This window comes from Cyanistes caeruleus, chromosome 1, assembly GCF_971803275.1.
Source record: "Cyanistes caeruleus chromosome 1, bCyaCae1.hap1.1, whole genome shotgun sequence".
Taxonomy (NCBI): domain Eukaryota; kingdom Metazoa; phylum Chordata; class Aves; order Passeriformes; family Paridae; genus Cyanistes; species Cyanistes caeruleus.
In genome coordinates this window covers 64451130-64478390 of record NC_141701.1, presented here as the reverse complement: position 1 = coordinate 64478390, position 27261 = coordinate 64451130, and the positions used below count along the sequence as shown (strand labels likewise).

Below are 27261 nucleotides of genomic sequence, written 5' to 3'. Positions count from 1 at the left end.
AGGAAAACGGGAACGCCGCGTTCCCGGGCCGCCCTCGCTGCGGCACCGCCGAGCCGCTCCCGACGGCAGCGCGGCCGAGGCACGCCTGGAGGGAACGGGACCTCTTCTTCCCCATCCCAAACCAGGCCAACCCTGTGACGCCGATAACCTGCCCTCCCCCCCCGCCCCGTTCTTCGCACGGAATTAATCGCCAAAAAACGGCACACAAAGGGATCTGCTAATCTACGTGATTTTATGTCTCCACGGAATACATAAAGTTAATGATAACCCGAACAGTTTTCAAGAAGGTTACAAGTACAATCGCATAAAAGTCTCAAGACTGCGGTAGTTTAAAAATTGCTTTCAGTTCTTTTATCAAACAGACGTAGTAATAAGGGAACTATTTTACAGAGAGTAAGCAGCAACGTATATTCTTAGTCTCAAGAAAGAAAACATAATACAAAGTCAAAATAAACCTCAGCTATCAACAGCCACCACTAGTCTTCACGTTTTACTTTGTCCATAAGATACAGAAATCAAAACCTATCAGACTGACTGCATCCACTGAAAGGAACTGGGATGAATTTTCCATTAACAGAAGTCAGTAGTAGAACAACTTTCTCCAGAGAAAGAACACCACCAGCCATTCATATTGCATTCTAGGATGTAGTGATATTAAAGTTACACTGGAAGGACAAGTTCTCCAGAATTATTTTAAAATAAAAAAGATTCTTAATACAATTTGAAAAGTATAGTTCATTGTATCCATTGTGCTTATGTTGCAGGGATCTTTGGCAACCCAAATTCATCCACCAATACGCCATCCTGTAGGAAAGAAAAAGAAGTGATGGGTTAGCAACTCTCCAGCAACCAGAACATTTCACAGAAATGTTCCTTACTACTTTTATAAAGTGTCTGTATCTGCAATTGCCACTGTGTGAGAGCTGGAATCAAAACAAGAGCATCAGTGTTCTTCCTCACTGTGAAGCTCTATTAACACCCCAAAAGCAAACATACAGAACCTTTTCTTATGGTTTTAAGACTAGAACTGTAATGGTACACTTAAATTCTACTGGCAGTCTGACAGTGACTATAGGAGTGACAAAATGTCATCCTAGTGATTTTCAACACAGTTAAGAAGCATTCAGTATACTGTACACTGTATTCTCAAATTCTCTGTATTTAGCATCCATACATCTAACACATAAATAGCATACATCACATTAAGCACACTTTTTTGTTCAAAATATTAAGGATCCCAAATATCAAACAACCAACACCAATGTGGTTAACCCAAACCAAACAAAAATGTATTTTGCTGTTAAAGAGCAAAGGACTCACTTTGTTTTTTGTGTCCGTAGGAGTAACCTCTGGGATTGCTGGAGCGGATGCAGCTTCGTCTAAGTAGGAATTGTCTTCATCAGCTAAAAGCTCATCACCTAACGCATCCAGTTCTGAAATTAAATTATGTTGGTTGAAATATCATGCAAGAAGCTCCTTTTGCAAGAGGAAAGCTGCTCTTACAGACTCAGGATTTATACTGAACACTTACATTCAGACTCAGCATCAGTCAGAAATAAACACAGACACTGGAGAGAACCTTATTCCCTGCCTTGTAACATTCCATTGGTATCTCATGTTTGTCTATGCTCTTGTGACTTCTCTTAAAGGAAATGCAGCTTTAATGTTTAAAAAAAGCTACCAAAGCTTTTTAAAACATATTTACAGCATTTGACCAAGGAAATAAAAAAATCACTGTATGACAGTATGATTTTTATATTCCATAATATAAAAAAATCATCTTCCCCCTCCCTAACCTGCTTCCAAATCATCTTCATCAATCTCTGGTGTTCCATAGCTACGACTCAGTGCCTCCTGGACTTCATTGGCTTCCTCCATCATATCTTCCAATTGATCTTGTATGTCCTGAAGCAAGAATAATTTTCAGTTGGTCCATATTTAGTCAAATTCAGTTTAGTAATGCCAACACAGAATTCTTTTAATACATAAACCATTTTTTGGAAGCAGTATTAATATAAGTCAAGACACACATTCAGGACAGGAGTACTTGAAAAGCAGATAAGGTATGAAATTTACACAGATCTACCATCTGGAAAATAAGCACTAACCTGAGTTGTGCCAGAAAAAATTTAGAGGATACATTAGCGTATTTACTCAGCACTGTATTTATTTAGCACTGTACTTGAGTACAGGTAAGGAAACAATATTTGCCTAAAGGATTTACAATGCAGGGCATTTATAGAAGACAGAAAAGGAAACAGAACTTAAAGGAATTCAGCACTGGCACTGGGTAAGAGCTTAAGTAGCAGCATAGTTGAAATTATATTTAGAGATCTTATAGGAGATTTTTTATGCATTTTCTGAAGTCACAGCCAGCCCTTGCTGATATTTGGCTTGTGGTTTGTTTTGTTGTTGCCTTTTGTTGTTGTTTGGGTGTTGGGTTTTTTTTTTGTTTAGGTTTTGTTCTTTTTCAGGCACTACCTTGAACTGGGGTGGGGTAAAGAACTAATCTGCACATTATCAGCATAGGAAAACAAAAAAGGACAAAAAAAGCCATAGCAGGAAGTATCCACTAACATTTATACTGAAGTGCAAGGGGAGGAGAGATTAAAGATTAGCTCAGCAAGGAAACAATAATCACTACAATTAAGGCAAACCACTGATCATGCAGTACCAGAAAAATCAGGAAGAAATTATGATGGTGGTCCCATAAAAAAGACAGACAAACTCATGTGAAGAAAAATAGTCATTTTGCCTTCAAGTTCATAGTCCACTCACCATTATTTCAGTACACTATTTTTCTTCTTTCACTATTTAAACTATAAAAGCTCACCTCAATTTGATCAATCTTGACTTGCTTGTAAGCTTTCTTCATTTCTTTCACCCCCAGTTTCATTGCATCCACCTAGAAGAGTCAAACATCATGCTTGTATCTGATATAGCACAGATTAAACAAATTAAAGAAGTGTGAGATAAACAAACTGGTACCGTTGTCTTTGTATCCTTCAGTGCCTGAATAGTGTAATTAGCTTGTTCCATATTAAAAGACTGCTGTGACAGATTATCCCTCTGTTGTTCGTACCTGTTAAAAAAAAAAAGGCAAATAATGGCTTTAAAACACTACAATATTTATTACCACAAATACTCCTAATTTTTTAGGAACTGAAAAATCAGCAACAGTAGTCTAAAGATAGGAACAAATTTGTGTGTGTGTGGTGTTTTTTTTCACTTACTATACACAACTGCGGAATAAACAGCTTCATAAAAATCTGCCCATTATGCATTTCTGTGTACTTGAAGCAAACAAAGCTATTCCTGAACTAAGCTTTGTTTTAACTGACAGCAACACCTTATTTGCCTAGACTGACAAAGTAGGTGAGGATACAGCAAAAGTTTAATCACCATAAGGTAGACATGCATGCCATGCTCACTAATGCTGTAAAGAGAATGGAAGAGTTGGCAGACTATCCAATCCACAGTGACTCCACATTGGAGTTTTTCAGGGCAGGGAGGAGGATAGGGTACCAACAGGAAACCTTTAAGACTAACCACAGGGAAAAGAAAGACTTTAAAGATTAAGAAATCATCTTTCTCAAAGCTTAACTTGTATCAAATCAAGAATGTAAAATATGTTAAGTTAATCAAAAGAACAAAAGCATGAACCATGATTCCTTCTAATGTGGAAAGCAGGAAGTCTGAAAGACGAGGATCCACATGCAAAACTTGCTGGACACTAATGACTTCACCTATTACTGTTCCACAAGAACAGAAAGAAATGACTGAGGGATATGACAGTAGCCTATTATGAGGGGCCCAGTAATCCCATAAAGGAAGATGAGCTGGCAGCATAGTCAAAAACCAGGAAAAAAAAAAACTTAAAAGCCAGAATCAAGCAGTCCTCCTCACAACATCTAACAAAAGTACCATACCCCTTGTCATATGATATTTTGGATTGTGAGAGTTTACTAATACTTAACAAGTAATTGAGTGAGTCCATAAAGGTACAATTCATCTGAGGGATGTGAAATACAAGATGATGTGAGCTTTGGCTCAGACAGCTTTCAAAATTTGCATTTCACAGACTATGAGATATTCCAGTGAAACTCTCCTGAACACTTCCCATGTTCTGATATTCTTTCCTTTGGATCTCTTGCTGGACTCTTTCAAGACATTCCACTAGACAAAACCAGACCACAGGATCACTTATCCTTGTCCATTTGGGAGTTTCTGCATAGACATAATTACCTGCACTACATCTGCACAAATCCTCAAAGGTGTCCATAGAGAACAGGTAAATTTCCAGTAAATCAGAGCAAGGTCATCAAATACACAATTTACAGTAATCAATTAATAATATAAAATGAGGCAATCTCTCAGAAAGTTTAGGAGCCAAACATATTTGTAATAATGAGCAAATTCGGGTTATCTTGTACCACCAATCCAAATTTATATACTGACATATAAACCATAAATATGCAAAGAGATACTTCTGAAAGGCTTCCTCAGCATTTTTCTTTAAAGAATGCTCAGGAGAGTACTGAAAAGAGAAATGAAAGTGGCGCCACCACTAAAGAAAACAACTTTTTATTAACCACAAATTGAGAAAGGTTTCAACTTACATTCGCTTCTGCTTTAACACTCTCAATGCTTTCTGCTTTACTGTATTCTGAAAGACACAATAGTGTTGTATTAGATAGAATATCTGACTTTACACTTGATTATGCTGTTTAAACCTAATGCATTTGATTTAAGTTTTCCAAAAGACTCCTCAATTACTAGTGCCGAGAGTTTAACAATAGTTACATTCAGCATTTGGCCTGCATTGACAATTAACAAAACAGGAGAGTACACAAAGCTTCTCATAGAAAATAAGCTTTCAGTTTCCAGCTTCTGATTTATGTTTTCAGTAAGGAGAATAACATGTCAAACTTAGTCCATCACAACTATCTTTCATTAACACATTTTAATGGTCAGCATAAAATAACACTGCAACAGGTACTTGAACTATACTGTTTATATCGTATATGTTTATTTTCAAATCCATTTTATAGTGTAAGTTCATCCCCTTAAAAAATGAGTTGCCCCGCTCCCTTTAGGCATAATGTGGAGCTTTTTGTTTTGGATGACAAACAAAACAGCCTCTCTGCCAGACTTAATTCAGGTAGCAAGGAAGAAGGGAAACAAGTTACTTGTCACGGTAGAATTACATTATACCCTGGAACAAATAAAAACCAATGAAAACACTGTTCAAAGATGTATGTCTAATAAAAATAATCCAGCAGGATCTTATCTCTCATCCATAGGGCAAGATGCAGTTTTAAGAACCTGATGAACTGGCTAAATCACATGACAAGGAGTGTGAGTCACATCCTCTCATGCTTAAATTCCACAAAAGGTTCTTACCTTTGCAGGTCCCTCTCTCATTTTCTTCATTTGATCCTTATACTTCACTAGTTCTGCATCAAGCCTAGCAATTTTCTTGTCAATTGACTCAGCTCTGCTATCCACCTTTAATACATGAGGGGGAAAACAAAGAAAACAACATTCATTAAGCTTTTATTCGGGTATGGGACAATAAAAAGAACTGCCTCCGTTCTGTTGTGTTTCTAACTGAATTGTTTCTTTACTCAGTGGTTTTATAAACAATTTAGATTTTGTGAGAATCCAGACCCAGAATCAAGTGAAACAACTTCTAGAAGGAGTACAAGAAACAACACTCTGAGGCTGCAGGAAGCTCTGCCATTGTAACAGGTTCTCTACATTTTGAGATGTTCCCTTGCAAACCCACTCAAGGCAGTTCTCCATTCCAGAACGTCTGGTAACACAAAGTGCCAGGGACTAAAGTGGAATGGAAAACTTTTAGGTGTACCCTGCTGGCATTCCACAGAGCTGCCATTTGGAATATATTTTAAGTCTTCACCATAAGAGGGTTAAAAACAACAATTACATAACCAAGCATAGGTACAGGTAGATCTAACAGCATACACAAATTCATAAAAGGACTTTTTAAAATGAAATGACTAGCCCAGCATTTCTCTGGAAACAAGAAAATAAAGCTTATTAACTTCTCATTCCAAGGAGACTCTCCAGGGATTAGATTATTATGGCATTCCAATTATAGCGTAAGACAGATCAGTGCAAATCTACAATTCTGCCTGGCTAATGGTGTGGCTAAGCATGTACAATTATGTGGATTTTGATTTCAGTGTTTCAATGACCCTTTTAAAACCCAGCTCCATGACAGCAACATGCATTTGCCAGAGCCATCCTGAGCAAAACATCTGATATGAACGTTCCACACAAGACATTAAAGTGTCTGGGCACAGCCAGCATTGAAAAATTTGTATTAAGTTTTCTATTATCCAAATACTTTTCCAATAGCAAGAAAGAGAAAAAATTGGGATTTTAAAACTCATGTATGTTTAAAGCATGGCACCTCCTCAACATCTTTATCAGCTAACTGCATCTTTGAGGTCGGCCTCTGCAGGAGAAAAAAATTATTTTGTTTATTTATATAATGATTCTTTCGAGCAGTACTAGCAGGAAACAGAGACAGAACCTCCCACATCGACTAGCTATGTAAAAATTTTGCATACACATGACATGGGACCTCAGCTTTTAAAAATGAGACTGGACAGAAGAGGGGAGAATGGATCTAATCTATTCAAAAAAACTAGACTGTGTATTAGGACTTGAAGAGCTTCTGTCTATTACTCACAAACAAGGCACACTGAGGAACATTTCATCGCTACACAAGGGCCCCAATTTACACAAAAGAAAGGGAATCTGAGTTTTTAACACTGCTGTCACAACTATTAACCTTTTGTTCCTATGTTTCCTATTTACTACCGTGAAAAAAAGCTTTAGAGTGTTTTTACAAAGAAGAAAAATTAAAAAACATTATTAATGCTTCACTTCCTGGTGCATTTTTCCTCCTACTGGCCTCGTGACAGCTTTGAATCATCTGACTGTGCTCTGCCACCAAACATAAAAAACCCTGCCTTTAAGTGCAATGAATTTTAGATAACTAGACTTGTCTACACAGGAAAGAACATCCAAAACGTAGACATGACTACTGCCTAAGAGTTGTCTATGTTTTTAACAAAATGTTGCATTAATCACTTCTCACCAAACACATTTCCAAACTGCCATTTAATGGTTAATTACCACTAACATGGGAAGAGATCTTACAAAGCAATTTGACTCTTTCAAAAGGTAGAGCAAAATGTGTCTAAGACAGAAATGCAATAGTACCCCAAAAGCAATAGTGGTTGAGCCCCCAGACTGTTGGATTTAATATTGTAAAAAAATAGTACAAGTTTTTTAATATCTCACACAACTCTCTTCAACAATAATTCACGTGTAATTTAAAATAAACAATCATTTAATCATGTCTGTAGTTTTAGCAGGACCTATCCTAGAGACTCCACTATTGTGAAAAGCCTTTCACAAGTCAGATTACTGCATATAACTTGTCACAAAAAGCTAATTCATAAACTTCAAAATACTAAAAAAAAGTGTTTCTCCTCATGCTTATTAGTAACAACTACTAACCACCCTGTAACATCATTGGTTGCCAAAGTCATCACATGCATAAAATGAACCTGAAATTCTTCTTTTCAGTTAATCTTCTGTCTTGCCTAGTCAAACTTGCAGATCATACAATTACAAACAACTAGAAGAGGATCAAAGCTGCATTCAGCAGGATTTTTTATGGAAAAAACCCTAAATTCCTGGAGTTGCAAATCAAAACATCTGTTTAAAATACACTTTTATGCACCCCAAAACTCCTTTAGGATTGAACAAGCTCTTAGCAGAAGACAGACTGCCGATCTATCTAAATTTTCTTTTGATTTACCTCAAGATTAGAAAATGGACATTAACTTGGAACTGGCAAAAGCAGCATGAAAAATCTAACAGACTAATAAGGAGTTAGTTGTGAAGGAAACAAGGCTTCCTGCTCTTCCACTTATATTGCCAAAATAGCAAATTTAAGCACGTAGTATCTCAGATGGATTTTGGAGTTCAAGTCATCCACCAAAGTGTTTAATGCTAACAATGAGAAAATTCATCCTGATTTTCAATCAGATGCTTTATTCACTGTTCTAACAAAATATATTCAGAGTTATGTTTGGGCTTAATGCTGCTAAAAAGCAATACAGATTTTTGTCAGTAAGATAAAGTACCAGGACAAACATTATGAGCACTTCTGTCTCCCCGTCCAGCCACTCACATACCCAAGAGACTGATGTGTAGGTACCACTGACAGATATTAGGTATTTCATTTAGAGAGTCTCTTCACTGGGTAGCAAAATAAATCTTCTGAGAGGAAAGCTGTGATTTTTCCATGGAAACTGTTGTCAGGTTCCAGTGACAAAGCTTAGTTAACCTACATTTATACCACAACCATTACTACTGACCTTTGTTTACTATCAGAAATACTCAAGAAATTCCATTTTCTTTCTTCAGTTCTTAAAATTAGTTTATAAAAAGAGGAGATGCAAAACCATGCTACAGTTTTCTTCATAAACTTTAAAGTCAAAAAGACTATGAAATTACAAGATAAATCTTAACATTTTTTTTTCTTAACCCTCTTTGCAGGCAGGCCAATACAACAACAACTGTAAAGTGTTTTGCCACGTGTTTCCTGAGCATTTCTTGGTCTGAACTTGCTTATTTGTCCAGCTGCACATACCTTTAGCATCAATCCTACCAGCCCTAAGAGACAAAACACCCTTCTGTACTGGATAGGGAGAGTGATCTTCTTGCTTCTGCCCCTGCCTTGCCACATCTTGCCACGGCAGGAGCTAGGAGTGCAATCAGAGAAGTCCTCAGACGCCAATGCTGAGAACATCGATGAGGATGAGGATGTAAGGAGAGCCATGCCTGCTCACTGCGTGCACCCATTCATGGGATGCGCTCCTAAGCGCAGGACACAAACGCAGGCATGGGTGCCTGGACATACATACACAGGCACATCCCAGTGTACGTGTGCGGACACACAAACACGCTCACCAAAACACACCGTGTATCCCCGCACACGACAGTGCCCAGGGACAGGCCGGGCGTGGCTCTGAGTAACCTGCTTCAGCGGAAGGTGTCCCTGCCCGTGGCAGGGGGGGTTGGAGCTGGGCGATCTTTAAGGTCCCTTCCAAGCCATTCCGTGGTTCTGCGATGCACATATCCACACACGGGCACACACACTGTGCCCACGCACCGCAGTGTCCCCACACTCACTCACACCTAGGCACAGCTGCCGTCCCCAGGGCCGCCGCGGCGGCTGCCGGGCCGGGCCGCGCAGCGCTCAGCGGGCCCGGCCGCCCCGGGGCGAGCACTCACCGTCCCGATGCAGTCGGTGAGGCTGGGCGGGGGCGCCTTCGGCTTCGCCTTGCCGAAGAAGCGGTTCATGGCGGCGGTGCCTCGGAGTCGCTCCCGGGCCCGGCAGCGGCGGCAGCGCTCCCGGCCGACCCGGAAGGCCACGGCCGGCCCCGCCCCGGCCCGCCCCGCGGAGGAAGGGCCGCGGGAAGCAGGAAGCGCTGTCTCGGCAGCGCAGCCCCCGGCTCCCAGCCCCGCTGGCTGGCCGCGGGGGGACGGGCCCTCGGGCCGCACGGAGGCTCAGCAGCCCCGCAGACGGGGACGCTTTTCTTCCTCATGGCACCCCGTGTAGCCAGCTGGGCCTGCACCGCCTGCTCGCAATGTAGGGTCACCCCCATCGTGTCATCAGCTGATCTGTCCAAAGTGCCAGGAAAACATAAAACGTGTGCCAAAACCGCGCTATGAATCAGGAACAGCGTAGCCAGCAGGGTAAGGGCAGGGATTGTGCCCCTGTACTCGGCGCTGCTGAGGCCGCACCTCGAGTGCTGTGTCCAGTTCTGGGCTCTCCAGTTCAGGAAGGAACAGGAGCAAGCCCACAGAAAGGCAACAAAGCTGATGAAGAGTCTGGAGTACAAGTCCCATGAGCTGCTGAGGGAGCTGGGGGTGTTTAGCCTGGCAAAAAGGAGGCTCAGGAAACACCTTTATCGCTCTCTACAACCGCCTGAAAGGAGGGTGGAGCCAGGTGGGGGTCGGCCTCTTCTCCCAGGTAAGAAACGACAGGACAAGAGGACACAGTCTTAAAGTGCTCCAGGGAAGGCTTAGGCTGGACATTAAAATAATTTCTTCACATAAAGGGTGCTTAGACATGGGAACTGACCGCCCAGGGAGATGGTAGAGTCACTATCCATGGAGGAATGTTTAAGGAAAGACAGCATGTGGCACTCAGTGCCATGGTCTAGTTGACAGGGTGGTTCAGTCGTAGGTTGGGCTCAGTGATCTCAGAGGCCTTTTCCAACTAACAGATTATATGATATCATATTTGTTTTATTTATTTTTTTACATTAAGAACACTTTTTTTTTTACAGAAGTTACTGAGGACCTAACATATCTTTAGGCTTCACCCACTGATCAAACTGGTCTGATGTAAGGAACCCCAGCTTTAGAGCAGCTTCTTTTAACGTTGTCCCCTCTTTGTGAGCTGTTTTGGCAATCTTGGCTGCTTTATCATATCCTGTTACAAAACAAAACCAACAAGTTATCCATTTGCAATTTTAGATGATTCATTACAGGTGAGAGAAAAGTGGGACACGATCTTTGGAAAATTATTTGCTAGGTATTACTAGGTACTATTACTGCTTAACTCAGTTTGCAGGAAATGCACACCAAATGTTTACTCCTTACTTGAAGTGAAAGTAAATTTTGTTATTCTGATCTTAACTGATTTAGATCAAAAATTTATGGGATCTTCTCCTTTAAAAAAAAACCCTCATATTCTAATCTTTCACTCAACCTCTAATTATGATAATTTAGGAAAACAGGGACATAAACTCTCCCAATCTCCTTTTGACTAATCAGTTATTTTTCTAAAACCCTGCCATGACCACTGCAAGGAGAACACAATTTTTACAACAGCAACTGGTGATGTTAAAGTAAATTAACTTTTGACCTGACTTGGCCTCGCAAGCATTGTGACAATACAAATGTAGTGTACAAAATGATGTTACCACAAAGTATATCAAGAAGTTCTTGAGCCTTAAACCTACCTATATGTGGATTCAGTGCTGTTACCAACATCAGAGATTCATTCATCAGTTTGTTGATCCTATCCGTATTGGCTTGGATTCCAACTACACAGTTGTCAGTGAAAGAAACACACACATCTCCTAGAAGTCTTGCAGAGTTTAAAACATTCTTAATCTAACAAGACAAAGAAAGAAACACCAATTTTTTAATTCAGATATTACTAGTTGCACATTCTAGCACCTTTGTTCATAACCAGTGCCCTCCCTGCAATTTCAACCTATTTAACTGGAAGGCTATTTTCCTTCCAGTACCTGGAGGGGGCCTACAGGGAAGACAGACAGGGGACTCTTTGTCAGGATCTGTAGTGATAGGACAAGGAACAATGGGTACAGACTGAGAGAGGGAAAATTTAGGCTCAGATATCAGGAAGAAATTCTTTCCTGTGAGGGAGGTGAGGTACTGGAACAGTATCCAAGGGATGTTGCGGATGCCCCAACCTTGGCAGTGTTCAAGTGTTCGCTGAGGGGTTTTTCTGTCCATAAGTTATCTGACTGTACAAACAATTACTTTTAAAAGTCTTAGATATGTAAAACTTTATGAACTTACCATCATGGGCTTAAATACATTAAGTTCAAAGTGTCCATTGCTTCCTCCTACAGTAACAGCAACATGATTTCCCATAACTTGAGCCGCCACCATGGTCACAGCTTCACACTGGGTAGGATTCACTTTTCCTGGTTGTGAAAGAGAGAGAAAAGGTTACCAAAGGAGAAGAAAGGGGAAAAACCAACCAACCAACCAACCATGAGCAGCCTTTTACCAAATAATATTCAATAGAAAATGTTTTGTAAGAGTTAACTTGTCTTACTCATCTGTATCTGCGCACTACAGAAAATAAAGTATTTCCATAAATTATATTAAACTGACTGTACTATTCCAGTATTTTCAGCAAGGATTTGTAAAACAGAAGCTGTTCAGAAGGCTGCTTCAGAAGTCTCCCAAGACTGAGAGCCTGAGTATGAGCTCAACAGGTCGACATGTGCATGAGCTAAACGGCTGTTCATTACCACAGTTCTTAACAGTCCAGAGATTATAACATGTCTTGACATCTGCAAGTTGGAATTTCTGAGAGACCAGTAAAAAATCTCACTCAGCTCAAGGGAAGTATTACTAATTTGTTAGAATTACTTTGTGATAAAGTTAGTACACTGTCAGAAAAAACCAGTAAAACAAAAACCCAAGAAAACAACCCCCTGTCAAACCCAACAAACACACCAACTTAGAGCGAGTTAAAGCAAGTTTGTTTTATGGTTTTATAATTTAATTTTTAGACATAATCCTGATAAGAAGATTGATTGTTTGCTTTTTTAGAGCCAGATATGTTCATGACTTGCTCCTTTTACAGTTTATCATACAGGAAGAACAAGCTTAGAATAGTTTTGGATGTATTATATTCATATGTACATATGCTTTTAGAAGAGGAAAGGAATGATTACTACTATTATTATTTTCTTTCTTATCCTCCCATACAGTGAGATCATTGCAGAAGGGAAAATGTGAGTGCATAACACTAATCATGGTAGGAAGTAGAGACCAAAATCAAGTTACATGACAGTATTGCTACAATTCACAGATTAAAGATTATTTCAGGAATGTGTTTACCTAAAAATTATAGAGATCTTGCAATTCTAAAAGAAAGTTTTGAGAAGTACACTTGTGTTAATAAAGCCATATTCTTATAGATAATACTCTCCCCCATACACTAGCCAACACAAAGCTGTGCAAGCATTTTTATCAACAGAGGTTTTGGAAAATAGGGCAGTAGGTAAAACCTGAGAGAATCATGGACTTACTGACATTTGTGATGGTGTTTGCTAAACACTTGTTAAGAGACCATGGTCAAAAAAATAAAAAACATTTCGTTTTTCTCCATATATGTTCCCTGTACCTGGCATGATGCTGCTTCCTGGTTCATTTTCAGGCAGGATGAGTTCTCCCAGCCCAGAGCGTGGTCCAGAGCCCAGGAAGCGAATGTCATTAGCTATTTTCATTAGACTGCAAGCCACTGTGTTCATGGCTCCACTGAGCTCCACTAAAGCATCATGAGCTGCAAGAGCTTCAAACTTATTTGGAGCAGTGACAAAAGGCAAACCTACAGGGAGAGAGTGTAAACATTAAAACAGTGAAGCACTTCTTGCAGACATAAACCAGACAATCAAACACATAACTAGCTTAATAAAAAGTTAAAATTAACAACCCTGTAAGATCATCTCTTTCCTCTAGAGCTTTCTTCACAAACATATTTCTTAAAGTGAATTAGAAACAAAAATGAAAGCCACTAAAATATAGAAGAGTACAAAGTTTGAGCATCCACCTACAAGGGTACAAATTTCAAGCCTTTATAGTGTGTTGCATTGTAAGCATTGCTTCTGCACCACAGTGCTTTGTGAATGTCAATAACCTTTCAAAAGTTAGCCCAGCTTAGACATTTCTTTCATTAAATCAAGTTAGATAGTTTAGATTGTTAATTGCTGTGATGCTTTCAGTTATAAAAACCAGATGTTTTTGCAGCACAGTGCAGGTATTAGGGTAAGTAAGAAGTAATCACAATGGAAGGGAACAATAAACCAGCCAGAACTTGGAAAAATTGGATCAGCCTTAGGAGGATGCCTGCCAACTGCAAGAGTACAGGAGCAATGGAAGGACCAGCTCTGTTTATGTTGATTAAATGCCTGAGATGTAAGCCTAGGCTCCACAATGAAAAACATTCATTTAGGACTTTGCCCTGGAAGGACAGTCCCAGCAAAGTGGGACTGTAAAAAATTACAGACATCACTAAGGACTGACTGTGGGCTGGACTTCTGCCCCCCAAAATGACTGATCTGAGCTTTCAGCACCAGTTTGAAGGAGAGCAGCATAATTCCTGTAACTTCCAGTGTTTTGCACTTCCTGACAAACACCAAATCCCACCAAATTTGCATGGATTGTGAACTGCAGAGCTGCCTTCTCAGTTATAGAGATCCATCCAAACTCCTCCTTTCATTCTTGCCAATAAACACCCTCTATAAGAGCATGAGGAACGTCAGGGGTCTGCCCTACTCATACAACCTGCCCATACAAAACACAAAACGTCCATTAACATGAGACAGCTTCCTAACACCACCAAAACATGTCCTGTACTGCTCCTGGCACCTGTTGTTTACAGCAAGTTACTTCTCTTTCAGGGTACAAGACAGTCTTGACCCTCTGAAAGGCACTGAATAACGAATCCATTAAAACAAAAATACTGTCACTAAGCAATTTCAGATTTTACAGCAAATGTAAATGACAGAAGTACAGATTTGTTTGGGGGGCATTTTGAAAACTGATACTGTGACAAAAGATCTGGTTTACACATCAAAAAACTCAACTGCACTGTAAATTAAGTTTTAAGATCTATAAAGACAGAATCAAAAAAAATCAGACAGTTAACTTTTACTGTTTCATATGAAAAAAACAGAGTGGCTTTGGAAGTTTTTTTTTTTCCTTCTTCTGCACCAAGTCACTGTAAATTAAGAGAGCCAGAGGAGCAAAGATGAAGACAGAAGCATTATAGTTGGGCTAATAATAGAAGTCTGAAACTGTATCCATATCCAAAGTGCCTTGCTTGGATAAACACCATCATTTCAGTCACTTTCAATGTACTGAGTATAATTATAAAAATACATTGCACGAAAAATCCAAAGCAGAAGGCATATCACACTTAGCATTAACAAAAGCTTCACGTTAAAATATAAATACAGTTTAATCTTATGAGAAGTATGGAAACTGGACAGATTCTGTTTGAATTTGACTGGCTGTTACATACATTGCTTTACTGATAACTCACTCCCAAATACCATTCCTCACCTGTCAGTTCAGCCACTTTAGCAGCAACTTTCTCAGCAAAGCCAATTCTTGTGTTCAATCCCGTGCCAACTGCAGTCCCGCCAGCTGCCAGCTGATACACCCTTGGCAAGGTGGATTCAATCCTAGCCACACCGTATTTAATTTGTTGCACATAGCCACTAAATTCCTTTGAAGAAAGGAGGACAAAGTTATGGATCAAAGACAACAACCAAGAATAAGCATCCAGATTACTTTAGATTTTTAATATGATTGGACTAATTCCTTTAAAAACTTAAAGGCACTGAACTTTACCCAAATGCTAAATCTAACCATGCTTTCCTTAAGAGGGAAAATATACATCTATTAAAGGACTGCTCCCATACTACAAAGAAATTATACATTAAACCAATCTTAGTATACAAAAGCATATATATAATGCATCTTTCCCTCACCTTTTATCTTAGTTGCATACTAAGCAACTAAGGATCTGATTCCATAGTAAATCAGCTCCAAGATTACATTTATGTTCTCAAAGTACAAATAAAGAAATGGATCTTGGGCTTTGTTCACTTGATTTTAATTAGTAAAAACCCTGCCTGTGCATTCTTGGAAAAAATCCATAAATTCTACCAGCTTCTCTATCAATTCAGTTTAATTAATTACTAAATTACTATAATATAAGCCATTCCTAACAATATGATAACATTTGCCATCATATATATATACTCACACACAGTTATAAACTCAAGATTATGTATGGGAAATTTTCATTCACAATACTTAATAGTTGTGTGTGTTGGGAAAACATAACTTACATAAATTTACAGATTACAGACAACAATTACCTCTTCCCTGCAATGTCAGTGTAACAGAAAAACTGTACTATTCTATGTGGTAATGAAACAGCATTTACAAATAATTTATATTTTACTACTGTTAGAAATAAAGCACATATGGAAAAAAAAATAATATATGTTATGATGCATGTATTAGAGTACAGCATATCCAATGAATTCCAGTACAGACTGAAAATACTCAGGCTGAGATTCAGCCATTTTCCTATATTTTATCCTAAACTATAAACTTAATTTAGGCAGCCTTAAGTTTGAATTTTCCAAAGAAATGCATAGTTTTTTATTTTTTTTTACCTGCCCAAGTGTAAGTGGAACAGCATCTTGCGTATGAGTGCGCCCTATTTTTATGATTTGGGAAAACTCTTTGGATTTCCCTTCAAGTGCATTCTGTAGCTTCTTTAGTCCAGGTAACAAGACCTCATTAACCTCCTGGGCAGCAGCAATATGCATTGCTGTTGGGAAAGTGTCATTTGAACTCTGTGGAGAAAATGCAATAAATTAATTTACATACTTTTCTCACCGTTGCTGCTGTAAGATGTGCGTGTGTAGCTTTATTCTCTTAATCTCATAAACTATGAGAAACTAAACTAAGAGTAAACAACTTAGGGATGTTCCAAAAGGTCAGTTCCTTATTGATAAATCAACTTTTTATGAATACACCCACAAAAAGTTAAATTTAATAAATTGATCATAACAATTTTGGGACAAAAGAAAAGAATTACTATAGTAGTTATGAGAGATAGCTAACAAATGGACAGATGGTTTTAAAGGTATTGTAGGTGACTTTAAAACACACGCTGCTTTGATAAAGTTAAATCCATAGTTCACAGAATACTGAGTAAACACAAAGGATCAGGAAGGGAAAAAGTCAGTGTCTTAATCTTCAAGGCAGGAGAAGTTTAAGAGAGAAGTATAATAATAATAATGTCTACCCTTATCCAACTTTTAGAAACTGGACCTATATTTAACATCTTTAAGACTCTAGCAGTGATTGTCACAAGGCCACCATTATCTAATACATTATGTGTGAATTTATCTATCATGAATGAGTTCAAAGATTTTAATCTGAAAAGTTCATACTGTCACTGAAAAACATCTTAAAGTTCATTTAAACCGAAAAAACCAGAAAATTGCTGCCAAAGTTGTCCACAAAGCTTTTTTTTTTTTTTTTAACCTAAACAGTGGATACAAGAAAACTCAAAATTCACAATTCAAAGACACAAAACATTTGAAATTAAAAGCAGAATAAAACAAGTGTAACAACCTGGCTTTTGTTAACATGATCATTCGGATGCACTGGCTTTTTGCTTCCCAGTGTGCCTCCCATTATCTCAATAGCTCTGTTGCTGATGACTTCATTGACATTCATATTGGTTTGAGTTCCAGACCCAGTCTGCCACACCACCAAAGGGAAGTGATCATTTAATTTTCCTTCAGCTACCTATAATGGAAAAAACAGAGGAAAATTGTTCCACTAGAAAAAAAAGAATAAACCTGAAAATTTTATTACTATAATTAAAATTACGCTCTACATTATATTTTTACATCTACATATAGCAATTAGTTAATTTACACTAGAATAATTAAGATGTTTTTATGTAATACTAGATATTAAAAGGGAAAAAACATTTACTATGCTTTTTGAAGACACAGAATTGTGAAATACAGAGATATATAGAATTTGATTTTATGTTCTACAGACATAGACAGAAAATATTTTTAAAAGGTACTTCACGTTACATCTTCTCTCTGTGTAACTGGACTCTGATATCTCTCAATAAAGAAATTTCATACAGGGAAGTTGCAGACCTCTTACACCTGCAGACATTACATGTTGAATCAATGAAGCCAGCAGATGGCTGCCAGTATCAAACACCTCCTTTTTTTAAAGCATTCTCCTGTTTGATCAATATTTTTTGGAGCCTGTTGAATCTTAGACACATTCAGAGAGTTTTCTAAATGTGTGTTTGTGATAGTATCAAAATCTGTGCTCAGAAGTATCAGCCCCATGCTATTAACCTCAGAAAAACAAAAGAGCTGTTGTCACAACTCAGGCTAGAAAATCAGATTATCAGGACACATCAGTCCTCCTGGAATCATGCTTTTCAAGAAAGTATCTTCTGTATTTTCCATCTTATACAGGGGCAACGTTCCCACCTCCAAGAGTAACTTGATTCCTCATTTTATTTAAGTTGTATTAGAAAATTTTTTTGGAGGTGAGGGAAATGTTATCATAGCAGAGGTGTTTTTAAAATACAATAAAGTATGCCACAAACAACTATTAAAATTTATTAATCTAAACTAAGGAGCCTTAATTTACCAAAACTTCTAATCCACCTTTAACTAGGGGAACCCTAGAAACCAGAAGAATCTGGACTTATTCTGAAGTTCTCCAATGCTATTGATTCTTAGGACTTAAGGTGCCACAGCTGGTAGGAAGAGGACACAGCTTCTGCCACCACTGAAATATTTTTAAGCTAGTCAGAACAAGAAAACTCTTAAAAATGCTTCTAGATAAACAAATATGTTGATTTATTCAAAGCAAATCACCCGGTATTATCACACCTCAAATAATGGTCACTCACAACTCTCTGCACTTGGGTGGCATTTATCAACATGCATTTGAACGTTCTATCATTTCTTTACATGCAAGAAAGAAAATAGTAAAATATATTAATTAAATTATCTCTGGAGAACAAGATTTACTTACAGGAAACACTTTCCTCTACCAATCTGAGAAACACAATTGCCCAACCTCCTGTGAAAAGCTTAACAAAAATACAGTGGCAGTTGCAGTATTTTAAACAGCTCATTCCTACCTCACTTGCCGCCTGTACAATGGCTTTAGCAATCTTTGGATCGAGACCATAGTCTTGATTTACTTCTGCAGCTGCTCTCTTCAAGATGCCAAAAGCCCTTATAACTTGGACCTGAGACACAAGGGTAAGTTTAAACACAATTTCTTTCCCCCAAAGGACATGTTATCAATTTATAGTGCATGTCTAGTTCTAAACCAAACCCCTTCTGATCTTAAATCTAGCAGTAGTCCAGCAGCCAAACCAGAGAGCAGTCAGATCATCTGACCTATGCTCCCACTAACAGTAACATTCATCCAAACAGTACAGAGGGCAGCACACAGCTGTTTTTGCAAGCCCAGGTGTGCTCTGTTTATCATTAGCATTAGAATTGAACTGGTTCCATTTCTAAAACAGCCTTTTGAAGGAAAACTGACAAATTTCAGTACATGGAGAGTAAGTATATGACAAAGCACGTGCACATTAATGGCTTATGCACAGCTACACATGACAAATTAAGTTTATATCAACTCAAACTCTACTAGACTACTTCAGTAACAAACTATATAAATGCTACATCAAATTACTGCATTTGTTTTTTCATCTTTGAAACGATGAAAGACAATTCTATTCATCCTGGTTATTAAAAAACAAAGCAACCCCATAAAATTATTCAAAAGCAATATTCAATTTATTTAAACACAACAAGAAGTATTCCTGCTAGAATAATATACTGCCACGAAATTTCTACCTTTAATTAAAATTCAAAGTTGCTCACACTTCCAGCAAAAGCCTAAGAAGAAGGTATTCACTTTCACATACAAAACATACTCTAGAGTGCTGGGGTCGATGAAGGCTGTAGGAAAAATCCCTGTAGTCATGGTGAGTAAAATATCACCCACAATGCCCCCTGAAAAGTTATACATTAATAAGACTAGAAGGTTCCATAGTTTCTTTGTTACCATTGGTTATATTTTGCTGCATTATTTTACATGTTCATAATCTCTAGTTGTTATTCACTCCTTCCCCTCAGACTCCACCCCCACCTTAGTTTATATCAGTTACTGTAACACCCTTGCCCTCACCTTTTGTGTACATCCCCATATGTTGTCCAGTTTATGCATTTGTTATTTTGCTTATTAAAGATCTTTACTCTTCGGGTCACACAATTGTGCCCATCCCTCTTTATTTTCATCACCCTCTACCCTGAAGTCAGGGGACCAAAAGGTTTGTTGCAGCCACCTGCATTGCAGCGCTAAAGAAGAAGAGAACACGGATTTGAATTACTTACCGGCATCCTCTCTGAAACACCTCCAATCTTGAAGTTCATTGTAGATCTTACAGTTTGGGCACCATAGTATTTGTCACTTGGGACCTTCAGTTCACCAAAGGTATCATATTCTGTCCTGAAAGCCTCTTGAGAAGACTATAGAAAGGGAAAAAAAAAATCAAACACTGGCAATTTTTTGAAAGCAGGTAGTCAAGAAAAAGAAGATGGGAAAAAATAGAAAGCCAAGACATGCAGCTAGTCACAGGTATGTTTCTAATTATATCTTCAAAGTTGAGACTTCTAGTTGATTCTTCTAGTTTGAGCAGCTGTCATACCAAAAGCCACAACTACAAATTGTGTAAGGTAGCTTACATGGTGAAAGGCAGCACTACAGTGTTTAAGACCTCAGTGCCCACTGCATGAAACCTCATCCTGAGGAGAGATTATGTTTTCAAAGAGTCAGTAACTTAGTTCACAATTTACAGAACAGGTGTTTCATAAAAACCCAACTGAAGAAGTAGCATGTAAGAATTCTGGCAGCATCCACGCAATCAACACATGTGTAACATAATTCCTATTTGAAATCCACACTGCAGGAGACACTCAATACTGGAAGGGAGCAACTGACTAATCCAGTACCAAATTACTGACCATTAATTATCCCTTCTAGCCTATTAAACCATGAACACAGATGCTCTCTAGCTGTGCAACACAAAGGAACTATATCTACGTATATCTAGGTATACTTTGTGCAATATTTATGTATGGTAATGTTTCTATGCCATTTATCCACCTAGCATCTGTTATTATCTAACACAGGCACAGCTAAATTAATTTTAGCTGACAGACCCCCCAAAAAGTAATTCTTCACTTTTTGTATAACAGCCCATTAATTTGTGATGATGTGATCACATTCATATGCAGTTCTGCAAAGATTATGGAACTGCCAGGAAGCAAGAACAGTTTATTCCTCCTCTTCCCACACCTTGGTCAGCAAAGTCCCAGTTTTCTGTGAGAAAGGTATTCATCCTTTCCAGGCAGAGCAGATTACCTTCTTTCAGAGTTCAGGGAGGGGGAGAAGTCTTTTTCATTTCTTTATCATGGATAGAGTAAAACAACTTCAGCCCTGGAGGCAGGGTATATACATATACATAGCCTGATATATATGGGTTCCTGACCTAACCATGACCCTCAGGGGTCCTTAGGGGAAAAAAAAAACTCTCATCAATAGAGTCAAGTCCGTCTTGCAGCACAGTAAAAGAAGAAAATCAAATGTGAGGAACTATCAAGAAAAGTAGATACAAACAGGAACACCGCTGTGCCACCATGACTCACTGACAGTCTGAGGTCTTTGTGCAGATTTGGCTCTTTCATACCCAAAACACATATTACTGGGAACAGTTCAAAGGCAATAAAGTTGACAAAAGGTAGGTAACAGCTTTCTTAAGACAAGTGACTTTTTTCAGAAAAAAAGATAACCAGAGGATTGAAGGAAAACTGAGGTATAACCAGTAATTAACTGCTGACCATCTCTTCCAACACAAGACGCAGGAGCCCTAAGATGTAGGAGTCAGGTGCAAAGCAAGGGAAAGGGAGCAGCAGACTCCCAGCAGACAGAGTACAGATGGGTACTGCGATGGTTGGCTCTGGCAGTTAAGGGATGAATATTATGTGTATGTTAAGAGAAGCTTTATTGATGTACAGTTATGTTATTGTGACTTGTTGTTTAGATGTTGTCTGTCCTCTCCAGAGCTCCCTTTCCCACCTGTACGGCTGCCAAGGGACGGCCCTGGTGGCCAGGACATGTGGAGAGAGGACATGTACTGAAGGCTTGTTGCTGGGGGCGTGGCATGGCAACACCTGCCACCAATCAAATTGCAAGAAAGAAGCCTCCACCAATGGACAGCGAGGAAGAGTTGACTGACAGATCTTGGGAGGGGCCAGTGTTGCCTGAGGTAACCCCCAGGGGTATAAAAGGCGGAGCAGAGATTTTGTAGACGAGGTCATGGTTGTCGGGTCACCCGGCTCTCAGCGCACTGTCCTTTTTCCTTATTCAGTCTTTTGTTGTATTTGTTAAGGTTTAATAAACCTTTAAGATTTTAAAAGTGGGAGGTCGTTTTTCATACAGACTGACAAAACTCCTTGACAGCTGATGCTGAGGATGCAGGAAGCTCACAAGACTTCAGGGAAGATGAGGTACGCCCTCAGAAGAAAGATCCAAACTGGGTTATTTACACAGACAAACCACAGACTCAGGAAACTCCCTGATGTAAAAATCATAGAATCATCATGGTGGGAAAAGTCCTCCAAGATCATTAAGTCCAACCTGTGACCAAACATCATCATGTCAACTAAACCACTAAACTAAGTGCCATATCCAGCCATTTCATAAACAATTCCAGGGATGGTGATTCCACCACTTCCTGGGCTGCCCATTCCAATGTCTGATCACCTTTCCAGTGAACAAATTTTTCCCGATGTCCAACATGAACTTTCCCTGGGGTGCTGCCTGAGGCCATTTCCTTTTGTTATAAATGACTCAGACCCCGGGCGGGAATAAGTAAATAAAATTTTATTAGAACCTGTTAAAATTACAGAGCAAAGGGGGAGCAGCGCTAGGAGCACAGCGAGAATCCTTCTGCTCACCAGAGGCTCTGCTCACAAAGTGGCGTTTTATACACAAAAGGTTGCATTGGCAACATTAATATTCATGAGCAGTCCTAATATGTTGTCCTGGCACCTCCCACAGTCCGTGGCTTTGCCATACATGTATGCTTGGCTCCTCCTAGGGTCTGTGGCCTCATCCTTATAGGTAGACTTGGCTCCTCCCAAGGTCTGTCAGTCAGTCCCCAGTGCCTTGCATTGGTGGAGCCCCTTCAACATCTTGATTGCTGATGAGATGTTACCCTGCCAAGCCTCCCAGCAACCAATGTCCCTCATTCCCTGCTGCCTCTTGCAAAGGGCAAGTATATGCCCCCCACACACATTCTGACAGCCGTGTTGGCCAGAGCTGCCAGGCAGTAACCACGAAATGGGAAGGGGAGGATCGAGGGGAGAACAGAAAAGGGTTCAAAAGTAAACTGGAACAAGAGTTCATGGCAAAAGAACTATAAACCTTAACAGAACTTCTTCCCACTATACTTAATAATGCCTCCTCATTTGCATGAGCCAATCACTACACCTTATTCATAACACTTTCATCCTGTAACTAACTGGGAGAAGTCAACCCTCACCTAGCTACAGCCTCCTTTCAGGAGCTGCAGAGAGTTACACAGTCCCCCCCAGGCCTCCTTTTCTCCAGGTTAAACAACCCCAGTTCCCTCAGCTGCTCCTCACAGGACTTGTGCTCCTCACCCTTCACCAGCTTCAGTGCCCTTCTCTGGACTCACTCCAGCATCTCAGTGTCCATCCAGAACTGAGCACCCCAGAACTGGACACAGGACTCAAGGTGTGGCCTCAGCAGCGCTGAGTACATAAAGTTTAGGTCAGAAAACAGAGAAAGCATCATCTATGTTCACACAGTATGAGTGAGTGAGTCAATATCACAGAGTATGTTCATTAGTCTTCCCTAGGAGTCCACTTCTGAAGACAGACTGTTCATCCCTCTTCTTTGTTCATTTTACTTGCTCCTTCTTTAGTGGGTCTCAGTGTTCTTGGACAGAAGCACAGCTGGGTATCGGCCAGAACACACTCCCCAGCAGCCCTGACCTTCTTCCTGCCCAGGTTTGCATCACCATGAATGGCAAGCTGCAGCAGAGAGAAAGAAGTGTCCCAGTCTCTTTACTGTCCTAAGCATTATCCCCAGCCAGATGGAGACACTGTCATCAGGTACCATCAGTCACGTACCAGAGACACCAGCTCTGCTCACTATAACTACTTCAGAGCAGGTGGTGCCTGTGAACTGGAAAAAACTGCAGCCCAGCCCACAGCAAGGGTTAGCTCCCACATGGCTATCCTGCTCACCACATCTTGTGTTTTGGCTGATGCTCTCCCAGGCATTGACTCCTCAAAAGCTTAGTGTGGAAGAGTAAGCAATTCCTATGTTCTTTAATCCTCTTTGTCCTGCTTGAGTCACTTAGCTTTCATTTACATGCTAACAAGAAACAGAATATAGTAAATGTTTCTTTAGTATATCACTACCAAAAATGTTTAATTTAGTTTATGTTTAATGCTTGTGGGTCTTACCATACATGTGCACACATTAGTATTCCAACGATTGGGATAACTGACTCATTGTCTTTGAAATCCCTGCTTTTGACATTTGGACACCTTGAAAAGCACACAATGCAAAGCTTTCACAGAGCTGGATAAGCAGAACCCATTTAGCTCCAAGTCCAGCTCTCAATATCATCAGGGGTTTAATAACTGAAAGTATTCACCCTCAAACAATACAAAAAGTTAAACTGCTTGTAACCTATTAGACAAAAAAGCTAGCAGTTACACAACTGATTCCTCAAACTTACATAATTCCAATGTCAACAATGGTGAAACAAAGATAAATAGGATCAGTACATCCCCGTACAAGTACTTTTCAACAATGAAATCATTATTAAAAAAAGAAAAAACAACTTCCATGCTCAAAAATTTCAATGAAGTTAACAGGGCAAGGTGCTTTAAGAAGAATGCCATTTGCTGATTTCCAGTGTAACAGGTGCTGTTACACCTGGATGTTACATGCTGTTACATGGATGTTTTCCATGCAGACTGAAGGAACTGAGCTGCATCATTACTTTCAGACTCGTGCAGCAACCACTGTCTGAGTGTGAATGTAACAAATTATTTCCTCCTTCCTCAGCTAGAATTCAACCTCTTGAGTGGCTTTATGAGCTGAAGGTCCCAGTCCCTGTATGCAAAGCGGTTTCTGCAGTCACTCCCTGACCCAGAGGAGCAGCTGTAAAACACTGGATCAGTGGCACACTCCATCAACCTTCTACTCCAGCATCCCTGGGCCTCAGGAGATGCCAAAAGGAGACTTGGAAACTCTGCCAGTAACCAAGGCGCACCCATGTGCTCACCTAATTCTACCCGAGCTACAAGCAAGGCTCTGCTCACAACTACGGTTCTTCACATTTACAAAACTTTTTTTTTTTTTTTTCCCCTCTTTAGAAGGCCTGACAAGGTGTTCTCAGCCCTCCAAAACCCCTAGGACCCAAACACAGTCCAAAGCTTACAGTTAGGCAAATAGAATTGTACTTTTGCCTTGTTGCAGGGAACTGATCAGAACTGATTGCACCATAACACACCGGTGATACTCAAACGGCAAAACTGCTGCAATAATGCTTCCTGTGGAAAATTACATTCTCATTTATGGATGCAGCAACTTTTGGAGGTAAGTATTTAGATTCCAAGAACCATCATTTTTAGCATGTCAAAAGCAGTCTTTTGAGGCTGTCAGAATGCGCAATTTATGCTCTACTGCTCTCCTTTAGCAGACGAAAAATGTTTATTTTTAAACATTATTTCTCTTTTATAACACAATTTGAGTCACAAATTCTGAAATTCACCCTTTAGAACCCAAACCCTAATATTTTACAATGTTCAGCTACAGAAGGACCATTATGACAATTCCATTTAAAACATCTTGTGCAATGTAGCTCTAAGAAAAGGCAACACAATAAACATACCAGAACAGCATGAGAATTTGGTTGTATCTACATACACAATATGTTTCAAAACAACTCTTGCTACTGAGAAAATCTCTACAAACATCGAAAAGTGATGGCTTGGGTTTGTTGGCTGGCTGTTTAATTTAAATACTGGTTAGTATATCTTTTGATGGTTCCTCTTTTCCATAAAAACATACAGAACTTTTCCTGTAAAAAAATCAACAGCTGCTTGACTTCCAAGTCCACTGAGGGATGTTTTAAGTAGTGCTGTTATTTAAACCTAAGGAACTCACAACACACACAGGACTGGTCACGTTTCCGACCTGCAAAGAGCAAAACACATCTCTTTCTTCTAAGATTGTAGACCAGACTCATAAATACCACGTTTTCAGCTAATGAATGAGGGTGATGATTTATAATGTTTTTCTCAAACGATGCCAAATGGAAAAATAGAAAGGGGAACCATCCAACAGGCCAGTGGCTTGAGTTACATGGTCTGCTCTGACACCAGTTTTCTTATGCAGTTAAGTTTCACCCACCATAAAGTTTTCTCACTCACTGGAAAGCTTTTTTTATTAAATGCTACTTTTTACACCTTCATCAATATTACAGTTTGGAAACTGATGTTCTAGATAAATTCATTAACTAATTTAGTCAACTAAGGGATCGATAAAACCCCAAACACACCGCCTTCTGCTGAAATTGCTCTCACAGTCTATATTACCTCATTTTAAGGAGTGAACTCACAAAGATACACCTGAGACTAAGGCTTCCATGCAACTTCCAACGTGTCAGTGCTGAGATTTGAAGTTCCTTATCCAAACAGTGTTTCTGTTTCTGCGCTGAGCCGCATGCAACAATCAAATCCCATTCGCGTCTGAGCCCGACAACTAATTGATTATACGCAAATATCTACAGATGATGCCTGCTAGAAGTACCGGGCAGCTCTCAGCTGAAAGCTCCCTAGTTTTCAGGCAGCTCCAAAGCTATTCCAGTGACGAATATTCCCACTCCCATTCCTGTGAGGATACAGCTGTTTATTATTTGCATCTCAACAGCTCCAAGAAAGCGCCTAGGATTCCCGTGGAAGCCGCTGCCGCACAGCGCAGCTCTGTGAAGCAGGTCCCAGCACCGTTCCTGCCCGGCAGGATGCGCGCCCTGCCGGCTCCGGGCCGTGCTCAGGGCCCCGCTGAACCTCAGCCCGGGCAGCGCCACGGGAGAGCTGCGCGCTGCGCATCCCGGCCTGCCCGGCAGCGGCGGCCGAGCGGGGCCGAGCCGGGCCCGGCCGCAGGAAGGATGCGGGAAATGGCCGCAAAATCCCGGCAGAGGGTGGCGGACTCGTCTTCCCGGTGCCGGTGCGCTCCTCACGGAGCAACACACGGCATTAAAGCCCCAACGCGGCCGGCGGCCGCCGCTCCCCCAGTCCCTGCGGGGCGGGGGCGGAGCGAGGGCGGCGGCGGCCGGCGGTGGCACTTAGAGGTCACGGCTCCCGGCTCCCCGCTCCCCGCCCGGGGCTCACCATGGCGGCGCGGGGCGGCGCCGGGATCCAGCGGCCGGGGGTGGCGGCAGGCGGCGGGCTGGAGAGGAGGAGACCGGCGGAGCGGCCGAGGCGGCGGCAGGCGCGGAGTGAGCGGTGCATGGTGGCGGGGGCCGGGAGCACCGCGGGGGCGGGAGGCGCGGCGGCACCGCCCCGGACGAGCGTCACGGTGCCGGCGGCGCCCGGCCCCGCAGGCCCCGCCGCGCCAATGGGCGGCCGCGGGAGCAGCGGCGGGCGGCGAGTGCGGCCCCGGGGCCGGTCCCCCGGTCTGGGA

At 40.5% G+C, this 27261-nt stretch overlaps 2 protein-coding genes and 1 long non-coding RNA gene across 5 annotated transcripts; 1 reads left to right on the top strand and 2 right to left on the bottom strand.

Moving 5' to 3' along the window:
* Window positions 1–213: 213 nt before the first annotated feature.
* On the bottom strand, window positions 214–10030 carry CHMP5 (charged multivesicular body protein 5). 2 transcript variants are annotated; one of them, XM_086896233.1, is made up of 8 exons: window positions 9340–10030; window positions 5404–5508; window positions 4620–4666; window positions 2989–3082; window positions 2834–2905; window positions 1797–1905; window positions 1321–1433; window positions 214–804 (listed from the first exon to the last, which is right to left on the bottom strand). In XM_086896233.1, the coding sequence occupies exons 1-8, from the start codon at window positions 9406–9408 to the stop codon at window positions 754–756; spliced, it is 660 nt and encodes a 219-aa protein (XP_086752359.1). In that variant the 5' UTR covers window positions 9409–10030; the 3' UTR covers window positions 214–753. The 2 variants fall into 2 exon arrangements, with proteins under 2 accessions (XP_086752359.1, XP_086752349.1); XM_086896223.1 differs by having other exon boundaries at window positions 8696–9350.
* Window positions 10031–10338: 308 nt separating this feature from the next.
* FH (fumarate hydratase) lies at window positions 10339–27173 on the bottom strand. 2 transcript variants are annotated; one of them, XM_086896197.1, is made up of 10 exons: window positions 26970–27173; window positions 19866–20000; window positions 18599–18709; window positions 17044–17220; window positions 16074–16256; window positions 14947–15112; window positions 13007–13210; window positions 11665–11792; window positions 11079–11232; window positions 10339–10546 (listed from the first exon to the last, which is right to left on the bottom strand). In XM_086896197.1, the coding sequence occupies exons 1-10, from the start codon at window positions 27087–27089 to the stop codon at window positions 10404–10406; spliced, it is 1521 nt and encodes a 506-aa protein (XP_086752323.1). In that variant the 5' UTR covers window positions 27090–27173; the 3' UTR covers window positions 10339–10403. The 2 variants fall into 2 exon arrangements, with proteins under 2 accessions (XP_086752323.1, XP_023773834.1); XM_023918066.2 differs by lacking the exon at window positions 26970–27173 and adding an exon at window positions 21610–21711.
* Window positions 13734–21949, top strand: LOC147655547 (uncharacterized). Its single transcript, XR_015288843.1, has 2 exons — window positions 13734–20109; window positions 21595–21949. It is a non-coding gene; the product is annotated as an uncharacterized LOC147655547 (long non-coding RNA).
* Window positions 27174–27261: the final 88 nt, after the last annotated feature.

What these genes read in the sequence shown, in the direction of transcription:
- FH (XM_086896197.1), bottom strand. Translation starts at nt 27,089, where the DNA reads ATGCACCGCTCACTCCGCGCCTGCCGCCGCCTCGGCCGCTCCGCCGGT. An exon ending in ATCATGTTAACAAAAGCCAG is followed by an intron (nt 16,257 to 17,043) that starts GTTGTTACACTT and finishes TTTTCTCCACAG; the next exon opens with AGTTCAAATGACACTTTCCC. An exon ending in ATGTATTTAAGCCCATGATG is followed by an intron (nt 11,233 to 11,664) that starts GTAAGTTCATAA and finishes TTGTCTTGTTAG; the next exon opens with ATTAAGAATGTTTTAAACTC.
- CHMP5 (XM_086896223.1), bottom strand. Translation starts at nt 8,884, where the DNA reads ATGGCTCTCCTTACATCCTCATCCTCATCGATGTTCTCAGCATTGGCG. An exon ending in TGAGAGAGGGACCTGCAAAG is followed by an intron (nt 4,667 to 5,403) that starts GTAAGAACCTTT and finishes TGTGTCTTTCAG; the next exon opens with AATACAGTAAAGCAGAAAGC. An exon ending in GTGTTAAAGCAGAAGCGAAT is followed by an intron (nt 3,083 to 4,619) that starts GTAAGTTGAAAC and finishes TTTTTTTAACAG; the next exon opens with GTACGAACAACAGAGGGATA.